General features: G+C 33.9%; 1 protein-coding gene across 1 annotated transcript; it reads right to left on the minus strand.

The window, feature by feature from the left end:
• Positions 1–827: 827 nt before the first annotated feature.
• On the minus strand, positions 828–16,211 carry LOC129255456 (survival of motor neuron-related-splicing factor 30-like; the record flags this gene model as incomplete). Its single annotated transcript, XM_054893810.2, has 6 exons — positions 828–4,486; positions 5,575–5,701; positions 10,437–10,513; positions 11,275–11,362; positions 12,449–12,591; positions 16,056–16,211. Coding segments are annotated over 6 exons (741 nt in total), but the record flags the coding sequence as incomplete, so codon positions are not given.
• Positions 16,212–16,671: the final 460 nt, after the last annotated feature.

Consider the following 16,671-nt stretch of genomic DNA (forward strand, 5'->3'; position numbering starts at 1 on the left):
CTGGGATGTATTTTAGTTGATTTATTACCCGGATAATATATAATGGTGTCCTGATCCTGATACCCCGCCCCTCCTCCCCTGCCACCCCCCCCCTCTCTCTCAATAAAAAAACAAGGCCTTGTCAATCCAGCATCATATGTACAACTTTGAGTAGCTCATATTTAACATATAGTGTACAACTTCTTTTCTTACTTTTTGCATTGAATTATATTATAGACAAGTACATTTCCTTGCCATATTCTCTATCAAAAACAATCAAAATAATGTCCTTTCCAGTATCCCTGAATAAATTTGCTCAAAATACTCCTAATTAGGTGTGGTAGTTATTTTAGTTTTTAATCTATACAGTATATTGAATAGATATTTTAGGGCTTATAACACTCTTTGCAGACTTTTCAGATTCTCTGCTCCTATCCTCTCTCTAATGCTTCATTTCTTGGTTTACTGCAAACCAAACAGGTATTTATGTCAGATCAGGGAGTCATATAACACAACTTCTTAAAAACTTCACTAAATTTCCTACAACTCAGGTAATCCTGATGGAGGTTCTTGTCATGACTCTTTTATACATACTTGGAAATGGCAAATATTAGGTAACATTGAGTAAATTGGACCTGTACATTCACAGATTGAAGGGTATACTTCCAAGTGGTAGACACTTTTTCAGAGATTAGGAGTTGGATGCGGCTATTTTCACAAAAATATTGGATCATGCAATTCCCTGATCTGAGGCCATTTATCAGTGTTTGGAGTAACCATCCTCTTTCACATCTTGAATGACTTCCCATTTTCCTATTAAAACCATAATAATTTCAAAAGAATAATCATTTCAAGAAAATGCATTTATTATATCCCTATATATACACAATCAATCATGAGCGGGATAAACATTAATAAATAACATCAGGAACATTTTGAAATGTAGACATATGATCACTCTGAATGGGTTCACTTTATGAGCCATACTAGCCTGTATTCTAGACAAAGTCTAACTGCAGCTTTTGTCTATGTCTTTACGGGTCTGATGCTGTTAAGCAAAACGTCAGCAATATGTCTGATGTGGATGACTAAATAACATTGGCTGCGAAGCAGCAAACGCGTTTACACCCACGACTTGCATTCGTTTTTTTTTTTTCTTTTTATCAATGAATATCTGGTGGCAATTAAAAGAAAAACCTGCACCAAATCCTGGTCAAAAACTACAACTAATGCAAAACAAGATGAAAGTGAATAGGCACCAGACAGATTTCTTAGTTTTAGCGTAACAGCATAGATAGTAATCTGCAGCTTCTGTCTAGATTATAGGCTACAGCCATACTGATACTTGAGAGTTTATTTTAAAAATGAGATTACTCATTACGAAGCGGAAGGGGTCATATAGATTTTTTTTTTTGGGGGGGGGGGGCTACATACTCCAATCTTAATTTAATTTGTTACCAACATAATCCTTCAACACCATTTCAATAAAAAGGAAACAAATACATTTCCTGTAGAACAGCAACATTGTACATTTTATTCATATTATGTCATATCAATATTTAATGTTAAACTACAACATTTAAATGATACAAAAATAAAGGATTCTGTCTTAGTCCAAATTACTTTGAACAACAGTGTCCATACTCTGAATCTTGTATGTGAGCTCCATGCCTGCCAGAGCTCTTCTAAACAAAATATAGCATCCCTACCATGGCTCAACAAAGCATAAGCATGCATTTCCTTAGAATGTTTAATACCTGTGTGATTCTCTTCTGCATGGTCTGTAGAGGGCTACGGTACACCCTTGAATTCAGATACCCCCAAACAAACAAGTCCCTGGGTTTAAAGTGAGGAGAACTTGGGGCCATTCCATGTCTTTATGCAACACTACGACACTGTGCCCAAACAACTTACATTGTAGGAAATGCAGTGTTTGGTACAAATGGGTTTTCAACCAGTCAACTTCACTCACTCCTGTTTAGTCAACAGTGAATAGGGTCCCAACAAATTTGGTATTGAAAGAAACAAGAATAAGCACTCTACACACACACAAATCGCAAAATCCATCACCACTTATATAAAATATAAAATAAGAAAGTTATGAAATTTTAAAGTTTTGCTTAAAGATAAATTCCAGTAGTGGTAACGATTTCAAAATGAGTTCGTACAGAATCCAATGAAATGACCACCAAAGTGTGTCTGTAAAAATAAAAAATATGTGCCAAAGGATTCTGGAAGAAATTGTGTAATTGCTGAGAAATTAGCAAATAAGCACGGGATTCGGGTCAAGCGTCGGGCCGACATTCAAAGCAATAATAATACACTGTCCCACGTGCGCTTATCTGTGTTGGTGATCTTCAGTGTGAACATTTTCAGCGTAGATTTCAAGATTTCACAAAGTTGAGTCTACGTAACTGTACCAGATCTAGATCCTCGATGATAAAGTGACGATTAAGCCTGGTTTTATTTTACAGACTTTCTCGTGAAATCAGTGTTCACTGCAACTACTTTCATTTATCTTTAATTTCACATAATAGTTATATGCACATTCCAGTCAGTATGCAAATGAGGGAACTGATGACTTCACTTACAATTTCTTTTGTATTTTATTATATAAAATAATCTAATTTTCTCATCATTGTCCTGTGAAACAAAGTTTTATTTCACCCTGAACATGTGGAATTGCCATTGTTTAACATTATATGGTTCATTCAAGTTGGTCCTTATTGTCAAATCTGTAAAAATTGAAATATTGTATAATTAAAACAATAAAATAAAAAAGAAATAGTGAAATAGAAATAGTCTCATTTGCATGTGACTAAAGTGTGCATATAACTATTTTGTGAAAAATAAGCAAAAATTTAAAATGTCATAACTTTCTTATTTTACATCCGATTTAGATAAAGTTTTCAGCATTATGCTTGTCTGATTTTTCTCTGTTGATTCAAATCAACATTTTTCTGAGGTGGACTTGACCTTTAAACAATAGGTATATTATGAAAGTGCTATTTTTTCTGACACTGTAGTTATCCTCAAGCTCATTAAAAAGGATTTGTTTTGTATAATATAAAAAAAACAAAAAAAAAACAAGTGGAGCGCCTCTACCAGTCTCGCCAGCATTAGGCGATTAAATGTAGCAGCAGTGCTAACTTTAAAAATGACTATAAAATAATTATTAAAAAAAAACACCATTCAAGTGACCTAAGACTTATGCAAGATGAGCAATTATACTGGAATACCCCTATGTCTACATTTCATTAACTATATCCATAAACATTCAAAGTTACGATGGTAATTCAACAAATACCACCAACATGGCCAAAGTTCATTGACCCTAAATGACCTTTGACCTTGGCCATGTGACCTGAAACTCAAACAGGATGTTCAGTGATATTTTATTACTCTCATGTGTAAATTTCATGAACTAGGTCCATATATTTTCTAAGTTATGATGACATTTAAAAAACTTATCCTTAGGTTAAGGTCCGAATAGCGGGGCCTATAGTCTCACTTTGTTATGCAGGTGAGACAAAAATCATATCTTGGCAAATTATAGGACATAGAAAGCAGAAAATCAGGGTGGTGCAATAAATCACATGAGGAACAAGAATTTCTGAAATGATAATACATACACCTCATACTGACAATCAAGGAGGTCCATTGTGACAAAATGCAAGGGAAAACTCTCCCATAATTTATGTGTACAAAATATTAGTTATATATTTTTTTCAATTATTGCTTTCTTCCTGAATGTATTCACCTACATGTATCCCTTGCGTTAGTAATCAAAATATTTTTGCAGGTCATTATAAAGAACTGTATTTTCAATCTACTTTGAAAAAAAAATGTATATAATTTTACCATTCCATGCATAGTAGCAAATTGTGGAAGTTGTCCCTAAGACTCCCTAGTATCAGACATCACAGAGACTACCCATTTGAATATCCCATGTATTTATAGTGGTCATAATTTTATGATTGTTTGATTGCCTTAAAAATATTTACAACTTTGTTTCAATAATTTTGTGAGATTTTTTAGAACCAAATTCTCTTAATATAAATAATGCCAATGCCTTGCTCACTTACAAATTGTCTCCCATCAATCTTTTTTATTCCAGAATTTTGCCTTCTCATAGCCTGGCCTCCTTCCTTCTATTCACCTTTCCTGAAGTTCATCATGTGAACTGGTCTTTTTCTCTTACCTCTCTAAAGTGTCTCCTTTGATTCATCTTCGTACCTGATTCTATTCTTTCCAAACCATGACCTTCACCTTTCCTTCTATCCATCATTCCATTTTCCACTTTCCTGCCATGCCTGCTATCAAACCTTCAGTCCATCATTCTTTGTCTTAACATTCATCATTTTCTCACAACATTGTGTTTTGGCATTTTAAACTTTGTCATTGGTTGACCTCCGACCCCACAAGTGCCGACACCCACTTTACCATCAGTGACATCCGGAGAAGCAAAGATGCTCTTCTTCGTGAAGCCTTTCTTTCCTTTTGTTGCCTGGAAAATAAAAAATCAAATAAAATCTTGAAATGAAAAAAATCAATACACTGTCCCACACTGATCTTCAGTGTGAACTGTTTTTTTTTTCAGCTTAGATTTCACAAGTTACAGGTTATGTCACAAAGCAATGTTTACATATGATCTAGATCTCAAACAATATTTGATAATTAAACTTGACTTTAAAGACTTTCTCATGAAATCATTGTTTGTTAAATGACTGGCCCACATTCTATGGCATATAAATTCATTCACAATACCACATATTATCAAATATTCTATAAGAGAAAATCTTGATGGAACATATGTGACCAAACACCAAAAATTTTGCAGTGTGTGATTTTCATTTAAAGCCAAATAAATGGAATGTTAATTAGCAGGTAAACTATAATTGTTGATAATACATTCTGAAAGACTGCATATGCTTTCCTATTTCAATATTGGAAGTAGCAAATACTCTAAAATTATATGATAGTGGTATGTTGAAAAGCAGTTTACATCTCAGATGCTATTGATTTTATTTTCACCTCTATAGCCCCCTTGAGTCATTTGGGATCAAGATTAGTATTTAATAGTTTATATTGAACCTCAATTACTTGAACACAAAGGAAATTCTTAAATTGAAGGTTATAAAGAACAGGATGTAGCTCTCAGGGGCCAAGTTTCTGGAGGATCATATAATCCCTTCATAGAAATGAAAATACGTTAGAATCAAATTTAGTATATAAGCTGTAGAGACTTCATCACCCTAAGCATCATTAGTTTGATCAGTTCCACTGTTAATTGTGATAAAAACTTTCCAAAAAAATAATAAATCAAAATTTAAAATCTGTCTTGGATATCAAGGTCACAGACTTCAACCCTCTACCTCCTGATGCTGCAGGTAGCTTCTTTAGTTGTGTGTTGGATTAAACTTCAGAGGGGGTTTCCCCATTCTTACAAATGATTATCACAACTTTATCATCCAATGGTAACTATCATGGAACCGTTGATTTTTATTGATTATTGACATAACTGGATGGCAAAATTACGATACATGAAACATTTACGCAACAGGGCCCCTAAAATGAGCATGCATGACACCTTACCTTACTACTAAAGTTCAACCATGACTTCTTCTGATCTTCATGAAGTTGTTCCTGTTGTTTCTGTCTATCAGCCTTCTTCTGTTGCTTCTTCTTCTTGTATTCTCTCTGTTTGGCAAGCAACTGCTTCCTTTAGAGTCAAAAGAAAAGTGTATCAAACAGTTTTCATAATATTAACGTGATGATCACGACATTTTCTTTAGAATGCTCAAAATTCTCCCATATACTAATACATAAATACTAGATTGGAAAAATTTGGCAGAGTTCAATTGTCTTAGTTATAATATCATCCTAATTGCATTCTTCTTCGCATATGCCAAATACATGTATTAGAAAAATTCTAGTGACTTTAAAATGGTAATTCTATTATTACCAAGTGTATATATTCTCTAAACAAGTGGAATGCCTCTGGCCGTCTCACCTGCATCACGCGATTCAATATAGCAGCAGTGCTGATTTTGAAAACTACTATAACTCGCACAAGATGTTCAGTGATACTTGGTTACTCGTATTTCCACGTTTTATGAACTAGACCAATACACTTACAGAGATATGATGGCAATTCAACAAATACCCCAGACGTGGCCAAAGTTCTTTGACCTTACATGACCTTTGACCTTGATCATGTGACCTGAAACTTGCACAGGATGTTCAGTAATACTTGATTACTATTATGTCCAAGTTTCATGAATCAGATCCATAATAAACTTTCAAAGTTATGATGGTAATTCAACAGATACCCCCAATTCGGCCAAAGTTCATTGACCCTAAATGACCTTTGACCTTGGTCATGTGACGTGAAACTCATGCAGGATGTTCAGTGATACTTGATTAACCTTATGTATAAGTTTCATGAACTAGGTCCATATATTTTCTAAGTTATGATGACATTTCAAAAACTTAACCTTAGGTTAAGATTTTGATGTTGATTCCCCCAACATGGTCTAAGTTCATTGACCCTAAATGACCTTTGACCTTGGTCATGTGACATGAAACTCAGGCAGGATGTTCAGTAATACTTGATTAACCTTATGGCCAAGTTTCATGAACTAGGTCCATATACTTTCTAAGTTATGCTGTCATTTCAAAAACTTAACCTCAGGTTAAGATTTGGTGTTGACGCCGCCGTCGCCGTCGGAAAAGCGGCGCCTATAGTCTCACTCTGCTATGCAGGTGAGACAAAAAGTAGTAAAATTCATAAAATCAATGATCAGCTATTTTTACCATATTTCATTACTAAGAGGAAACAAAGAGACTATGAATGTGTTATACCTCTTTTTGTAATCTTTCTTTGAAATGGCTTTGGTAGAATGTTTGCAAAGTTTTCAGAGTATGAAATCAATGTGTGCTTTCAGTAATACAGTGCTGGCAAGTAAATACACTCATTGACTTCATGAATGGATACTATGTTTTTCAATTCATTACACATTAAACAGCTCATGAGCATATAAATGTATTTACATCCAAAAGTAAACTGAGCATTGTAAATTATCTATAGTGATCTAACTATTAGAATAAACTGCTCAATGATAATTATATTGCTATTCTTAATTTCTAATCAATGAAACACCTTTAATGCAACTGGATCACTTTAACCATATCACAAACTGGTAACCAACATTATTAATTTTCTAAATAAAATAATGATCTTGGGACAATGATTTTCCGTTTCTAAAAATTGCATTTTTCGTTTCAGAAAATCTTAAATTCCATTTTACCATGTCTGAAATCGGAAATTCTGTTTCCCCATAGACTGTGTGCACATGAAAAAGTGACAATTCCGTTTACATAGAAAATCAATAAGCAACGAGTTGCGATGACAAAATGCTCGCACAGGTCAAAATTTGCATCTGCCACTGAACTAACAATGCAACTATTTAAAGAAACATAATTAACATGAATACATCCTCACCTTTCACATAATTAGCATTATTTTGCGGTTGAATGAGATTTTATCGATAAATTTGGGGACTTTTTAGACATCGTTTTGAGCAGTCGACGACTTTTGCCTATCCGCCATTTTGGATTTGAGGAGTACCACAATCATGATGTTATGACCGAACGCAGAGGGCAGCAACACACGGCCGTGTTAATTCTGCCTTTATGCCTACGTGAATGTAATTTCGATATGATTGATTCATGGGGTCAAGTGCAGTCACAATGTGTGGATGGTCATGGTTACATCGAAGTGAAATTGTGTTTTTTGGCCAGTTGATATTCGTATTTCGTTGAGGATATGGGAGTAATTTCTGTTGCTTATCTGTGCATTTTGAGGAAAAATATGTTTTCCGTGATTTTCCGTTTGAAAAGCCACTTTCCGTTTAAAAAGGCCGATTCGATGAATTCCATCTGTTTCCGTGATCGCGGAAAATCACTGTACCCAAATACATTGGTGCATTTCACATACAACTAAAAGATGAAATATACCATCAAGTACCAATAATTTAACAACTGCATTAATTTTGATCAGTTTTCTGAGACAATCCTAACAAGAGCATCAATTAAAAACGCTTATGTCTTCTAATGCCAGTCCAATTTATCAAAGAGGGTTTTGTAAAGGTGTATTGTCATTTGGTTTACACCTACTTTTTCTAACTTTTATTTGGTCTTACCCCATAAGGTGTAATCCTAGATCATCTACAACCAGTATGTCTAAAGATCTTTTGATTTAAATGCTAATGAGGCCAGTAAACATTTTTTGTCTAATTTCAAATTAGGTAACACCCATTTCATCTATTGGCCTAACATCATATACATGTAGTCCATATGACTAAATCAACTGTTTAAAGGTCAAGTCCACCCCAGAAAAATGTTGATTTGAATAAATAGAGAAAAATCAAACTAGCATAACACTGAAAATTTCATCAAAATCGGATGTAAAATAAGAAAGTTATGGCATTTTAAAGTTTCGTTTATTTTTCACTAAACGTTGATATGCACAATTCAGTGTCATGCAAATTAGTCAGTCGATGATGTACATCACTCACTATTTCTTTTGTTTTTTATTGTTTTAATTATACAATATTTCATTTTTTAAACATTTGACAATAAGGACCAACTTGACTGAACCATATAGTATTAAACAATGCTAATTCCACATGTTCAGGGAGGAATTAATAATTGTTTCACTTGACAATGAGGAGAAAATTAGAATATTTCATATTTCATATAATAAAATACAAAAGATATAGTGAGTGGATGATGTCATCAGTCTCATCATTTGCATACTGACCAGGATGTATATATATTTTTTTGTGAAATTGAGCGAAACTTTTAAATATCATAACTTTCTAATTTTATATCTGATTTTGATGAAATTTTCAGTGTTATGCCTGTTGGATTTTTCTCTTTTTATTCAAATCAACTTTTTGTTGGGGTGGACTTGTCCTTTATGAACCAATTTGTTCATTTGACAAAGTGCAAAATTACAAGTAGATGAAGTAGAAATAAGACACTCTTGGTGTTGGACTTAATGACAGTTGGACCAAATGACGTTTGGGCCAAACATTAATTAGACCAAATTGATATACAGTGCGCATCAAAAAAAAGTTTACACTTTGAAAAAGCCATGGGAATTAAAAAATATACAACATGTGGGTAATTTTTTCACATATAATCTTGGGTTTGGGTCTCATCTATCCAATGAAAGTAACAGTTTTGACAGAATGTTACACTTGAGTGAGCACTGTTCATTTTTGTAAAGGTTGCAGAAACCTGTTTGCGCAGAAATGATTGTTTTCACGCTGTGTCAAGAGGAAAGGGCGAAATCAAACTTACCCTGCGAAACATTTCTCGTACATTTCCCTTGCACTTTTAGTCAATTGAAATAAAACGGATACATTCAAGCACTTAGTAACAATTTTGCCACCCAAATTGAAATTCCAACACATAGTAAGCACAACCTTTACCCTTTTTGTGCCAGCTGGATCTGAGGACAAGTGATTCTAAACAAAAGCTTATATCAGACATCTCCAGCATTTTTTCACTTAGTTTTTATCATTTAAAGTGGGTTTACATTTTATTTTGTCATTTAATACTTGTTTCTCCACACTTTTTCCAAGCTTGACAATGATTAACAAAATAAAAATCAAACCTAAGCCATTTCATGTAAATCACAGCTCAGTGTAAAGCAAATATCATGACGATGGCCTCGGTGTGTGGAGGAGTGGGGTGGGGCGCAATGCACTTTTCGAAGTGTTTTGGGCAAGGAAACAAGTTAAAAAAGGTAAAGATATCTTCAAATCAATTTTACTAGCTAAATTCCACATGTTCTTCATGAATAAGGTCTACTTTTATTTGCATAACTATTTCAAAGTTCTGCGCAAATAATTTTTCACTAACTTTTCAAAAGTAAGTGGTGCTCACCCAAGCGAAAATATTTTTCGACAGTCATGTCGTCATTTGCTTAAATGGATCTTTACCATTGTTAAAATGTGGAAAAATCTTCAGGATATTACAAATGTATAATTTTACAGGATTTTTTCTAAGTGTCAACTTTTTTTTGATACGCACTGTAGACCAAGTGTGTTTTAACATGATGGTGTTCAACAATCTGAGAATCAGACCTTCCATTAGTATGCCAAGTGGATAAAAATCATTTTGAAGATTATCGAAGAGTTGTCTTTAATTTTTTTTGTGTGGGGTATGTATACTTCTGAGAAAGACAACTTGATGCTTTCCAATTAAAACAAATCAATAAACCTTTTAAATATATTAAAAGTAGGTTATTTTATAAAACATATTTTCCCTTAAAATGTTTAAACTATTGTCAATTGTTATTATCCAATCAGAGGATACCGTATATGTAACTAGTATATTGCCACTGAAATTGGTCTAACGCAACTAGAATACTTGTATTTACTTACTTTGATATAGCCGAGTCTGCTGATGGTGGTTTTATATTAGACTTGTAGTCTGGTGGTATGTCTTTCAATTTGGATAACTGGAAAAAAAACAATAAAAGATGTTTAGATGTAAAATGATTCATAAAGGGTACCTGTAGATGTAATGTTGATACTATGGGATTAATTCAAGGCCATTGAAGGTCATGGCAATGGAAGGTGTCCCACTCATATGGAATTTATGCCCTCGTAAGGCCTGGAAATCAACAGATGCTTGGTGCAGTTGAATTATAGCAGTACATCAAATCAATTGAAATAACATATCCAATTGATTTGATACAGTTGCTGTACGTAACCTTACAAAATATGTACACTAGATGAAAAGGAAAAGAAAAAAATCTTGTTGATTGCGCAGTCATGCGGAAAATTGGTTAGCACATCGCTAGTGACCTAATCTACAAAATTTGTCTAGCTAGTTAATTTATGAAAATTGCTTCTCATCAATTATGTTAATTTATTCATAAAAAATATGTAAAATCATATTTTTCATATTCCCTAAATAAAGCTTCAAATGAGCTAATCTTGTGTGTAGAAACCCTTTGTGGTGTTCTTAGCAAATGTACTTGAAAAAAGGCAATATTGGATCAATTTCTTAAGTACTATATTGTATTTGCAACTTCTTTGGTATTTTTCTCTTTTTTTTCCTTCTTTCTTCATTGTTTTTTCAATGAAATTTGTTGGTAATACTTTCAGATCATGACATAAAATCAAGTGATTTGAATGAGTAAAAGAAAGAACATTAATGTGTTTATATTTGGCTGAAACACAATCTGCATTGAAATTGTACACAAAACCATGTTACCTGTTTAACTTCCACATTTTCATAAACATCAAAGATAACAGTGGCTGTGATTTCATCATGAATCTTGTCTATTGTTGCTGGGTAATACCTGGAAGAAAAACAAAGTTATTAAAAAATATATACAGTATATGATCTCTTGTGCCATTCCAGTCAAGCTACTACTGAAACACTGCCATCAATTAATCAAAAATATTCACAACCAAAAAAAAAAAAAATTTAATTATAACCATCTTCTGTACAAGTTTGAAACAAAAGGATGATGCACTTTTAGCCTACATGTATTTTAAGAACTCATCTATAACTAAAAAGTAAAAAGGTGTTAGCAGATAGAGCAGATCACCGAGAGGCGAATTCAGTGATACTTGTTAACAGGGACAACTAAACTTGACTTTAGATTTACTATAACTACTAATTGTGATGTGTCAAGTTTTGCAAAACAGACTTTCTTAGAGGGCCGACCAGCGCTATAAGCGTTGTGGCCCAGTGGATTAGTCTTCGGACTTTGAAACAGAGGGTCGTGGGTTCGAATCCCAGCCATGGCGTAATTTCCTTCGGCAAGAAATTTATCCACATTGTGCTGCACTCGACCCAGGTGAGGTAAATGGGTACCCGGCAGGATTAATTCCTTGAATGCTTGAGCGCCTAGGCAGCCCAGCTAAAGCCGGGGTAATAATAGCAGGGCCCGCTGGGAGAACAGTTTTCGGAACTGAAGCGGCTACCCTGGGTAAATATACCGCTATTATTATTATTATTATTATAATCTTACAGACAATACAATCAGAGATCTATTTTGGCACGTTGTGGACTAAATTCTAAAATCCAGAATCATTATTCTAAAATATTTGTGGTAATCACAGATATATTAACACTCGAGTATAATTCTGAATTTGAATCGTCTTATATTTTATCTATTTAACACCAAATGTTCCATTACATTTGGGGGCATGAATTTTCACCTGCCAATGCATTTGTCTAAAAGTTTGTTAATTAAAGTTTGAAGAGGAGCCAATTTTCTCTTCAGAAAAAAGGGATACACCACACACTCTCTTTAATTTTTTTTTCCCATTCTCATTTTTTATAATTTTTTAATCACTTTAAATACCATGGGGGATTACCCCTGTGTGCAAGATAGGTGAATACAGATACTAATTTTCTTTGTGCTTCTAAAACTCACTGTTGTTCCTTGCTCCAGCATGCTAAGCATCTATCTCCTACATTCCATGGATGTGAGACAGTATCTTCTACTTCTGCTTCAGCTGATGATGTACTTGCTCCTTGTGATGCACTCAGAAGATCAGATGTCAGTTCTATCACTTCCTGTTCAAAACAAATAAAAGAAAAGCTTATATTGTGATAGGCAACACTCTTACTTAGATATTTGGTGACATTGCTAGGAAATTGCAATTGTCATGAATTCTGACATGAACATGTACAGCGTACATTGCTTGCATACTTCTGCAGTTCAGCATGCTAACATGAGCAACACCTTCAATTGATTTTTTTTTTTAAATTCAACTTGTGGTGAATGTATCAGATTAGATTTAGAACAGATTAAAACTTAAACACATCACTAGTATACAAGTGAGTCAAATGCAATGTTCATGTAGAGTGTGTAGGAGAAAATTTCATCTTTGATTGAAGAATTTGAAGAACTTTGAAGATTGAAAGTGGAAGTTTGCACAAAATGAGTTGTGCAAAGTTATGCAAATCTACAAGAAACTCATTTGCATAATTGAAAGAAATAACCTAAAAATTGGTGGCAGATTCCAAAATTAAAATCCTCCAATGGCAATGCAACCAAGATTTGTGATGTAACACATGTGTAACTCTCTCCTTTGGACAATGAAAACATACCCAAAACATCTCATTCATGATATAATGTGAAACCTGTACTACATGTCGTCACGTAAAGAGAACACCTAATCTTGTAGTAAACTACATGTAGATAAAAGAGAAAATTGAGGAGAAATATGTACACGAAAATTACAGAATCCACAGATCTTGGTCACATAGCCAATGGGAGAATTGACAAAGCATTAGCGATCTCAATATGCTTACATTGTACTTCCTTATTTTTCTCAAACTTTTATTGACCTGTTTCTTTGATTTTTCTCTTTTATATGAATTCAAATAAATAATACCATGACCAAGCATAATAAAACTTAAATCATCCATGTCAACCTTTATACCAGTACCTATGCCAAACATCTTTCTCCACTGATAAAATAAAAGGGGAGCTTAAGGTTGACAAGTGGAATGCCTCTGGCGGTCTCACCTGCATCACGCGATTCAATATAGCAGCAGTGCTGACTTTGAAAACAACCTTTTAATAATTATTCACAAAAAACACCATTCACATGATGCAATACTACGTTCATTGACATTTGACCTTGATAATGTGACCTACATTGTCAGTGATACATTACCCCTATATCCACATTTTATACACTATATCTATAAACTTTGAAAGTTTTGACAGTAATCTAATAATTACCCCTAAAATGGCCAAAGTTCAATGACCTTAAATGACCTTTGACTTTGGTCATGTGACCTGAAACTTGCATGAGATGTTCAGTGATACTTGACGACTCTTATGTCCAAGTTTTAAGAAATAGACCAATATACTTACAGAGTTATGATGGTAATTCAACAAATACCCCCAACATGGCCAAAGTTCATTGACCCTAAATGACCTTTGACCTTAATCATGTGACCTGAAACTTGCACAGGATGTTCAGTGATACTTGATTACTATTATGTCCAAGTTTCAAATTTTTTTAAAGTTATGATGGTAATTCAACAGATACCCCCAATTTGGCCTAAGTTCATTGACCCTAAATGACCTTTGACCATGGTCATTTGACGTGAAACTCATGCAGGATGTTTAGTAATACTTGATTAACCTTATGTCCAAGTTTAATTAACTAGGTCCATATATTTTCTAAGTTATGATGACATTTCAAAAACTCAACCTTAGGTTAAGATTTTGATATTGATTCCCAACATGGTCTAAGTTCATTGACCCTAAATGACCTTTGACCTTGGTCATGTGACCTGAAACTCAGGCAGGATGTTCAGTAATACTTGATTAACCTTATGGCCAAGTTTCGTGAACTAGGTCTATATACTTTCTAAGTTATGCTGTCATTTCAAAAACTTCACCTTCGGTTAAGATTTGGTGTTGACGCCGCCGCCGTCGGAAAAGCAGCGCCTATAGTCTCACTCTGCTATGCAGGAGACAAAAATTATATATGATTTGTGTCAAATGAACATATTCATCAGACAAACAAAACACTGAAAACTTCATTAAAATTGAACAGGAAATAAAGTTGTGACATTTAAAGTTTTGCATTTTTCTAGTGAAACAGTTAGTTAGATAAATATCTTCATGAATATCCAATGAGCAAGATGATGATGTCATATCTCCACTTATTTATTTTTTACTTTTATTCTATGAAATTATAATTCATTTTTTTCTCAAACAATGAACAATAAAATGGATTGGCTATTGTTATTAAACATGTAATATAATCGATGAGCAACTTATTTTGTTACAAGGAAGAAATATCATACACACATGTAGGTACAGTATGAAAATATGAAATTATTATGATTTAATGTAAAAGGAAGTGGGGACGTGACATCAGCTCTCCTGCATATTCATGACAGCGTGCACTGCAAATAACTATTTTCACAAAATATTGCTTAACTTTGAAATTCAATAACTTTGTTATTTTTTATAAGATTTGGATGAAACTTTCAGCATTTCAACTTCGACTTTTAGTACATGTATTTCCTGAAACAAGTGGAATGCCTCTGGCCGTCTCACCTGCATCACGCGATTCAATATAGCAGCAGTGCTGATTTTGAAAACTACTATAACTCGCACAAGATGTTCAGTGATACTTGGTTACTCTTATTTCCACGTTTTATGAACTAGACCAATACACTTATAGAGATATGATGGCAATTCAACAAATACCCCCAACGTGGCCAAAGTTCTTTGACCTTACATGACCTTTGACCTTGATCATGTGACCTGAAACTCGCACAGGATGTTCAGTGATACTTGATTACTATTATGTCCAAGTTTTATGAACTAGACCAACACACTTTCAAATTTATGGCTGTAATTCAACAAATACCCCAATTTTGCCAAAGTTCATTGACCCTAAATGACCTTTGACCTTGATCATGTGACCTGAAACTTGCACAGGATGTTCAGTAATACTTGATTACTATTATGTCCAAGTTTCATGAATCAGATCCATAAACTTTCAAAGTTATGATGGTAATTCAACAGATACCCCCAATTCGGCCAAAGTTCATTGACCCTAAATGACCTTTGACCTTGGTCATGTGATGTGAAACTCATGCAGGATGTTCAGTGATACTTGATTAACCTTATGTATAAGTTTCATGAACTAGGTCCATATATTTTCTAAGTTATGATGACATTTCAAAAACTTAACCTTAGGTTAAGATTTTGATGTTGATTCCCCCAACATGGTCTAAGTTCATTGACCCTAAATGACCTTTGACCTTGGTCATGTGACATGAAACTCAGGCAGGATGTTCAGTAATACTTGATTAACCTTATGGCCAAGTTTCATGAACTAGGTCCATATACTTTCTAAGTTATGCTGTCATTTCAAAAACTTAACCTCAGGTTAAGATTTGGTGTTGACGCCGCCGTCGCCGCCGCCGCCGCCGTCGGAAAAGCGGCGCCTATAGTCTCACTCTGCTATGCAGGTGAGACAAAAATGAAATAAAAGACTTACCCCTAAATCATGCTTTAGTTTTAATAGTTCCTCATTATCTGGATCATTTGTCAAGGCTGCTTCCACCTGAAAGAGAGAGAGAGAGGAATCAATCAAACAGTAGAAGAGAGGGGCAAATAGAGTATTAATTATGATAATGTTTAGAGTTGATGCCAAAATCGTTGGTTATTTATTGCTTTGAATTTGACAAGTATTATCAGAAGTACATGTACACATGTACATTGCAAACAACACAATCTAAGAAATTCAAGTACCGGTAATTTAAAAAAATATTAATTTATAATATATCTTTCATATTTACAATTGAATCAAAATATAACATGTACAGAAACTTGTACAAACACTTTTCTTATTTTCTTCCCCAACTTATGCGTTGAATTTAATCTTCCAATCTAGGTCCATAGGGGCCCCCATATATATTTTTTTGAAAAAATATGTTTTCTTTTATTTTCTCACATTTTCTCCCTCTTTTTCCCACCCGTTTTCCTTTTTTTTCAACCAAACTTTAAATATCGAAATGGGCGGCAATCTCTCTGACCCCTCATGCTTTATCATTAGATAAAAAACATGAAAACAAATTTTTCAAAAAGAAATTATGTATGGTAAAGAAAACATG

Source organism: Lytechinus pictus, chromosome 1 (assembly GCF_037042905.1).
Source record: "Lytechinus pictus isolate F3 Inbred chromosome 1, Lp3.0, whole genome shotgun sequence".
In the NCBI taxonomy this organism is placed as follows: Eukaryota; Metazoa; Echinodermata; class Echinoidea; order Temnopleuroida; family Toxopneustidae; genus Lytechinus; species Lytechinus pictus.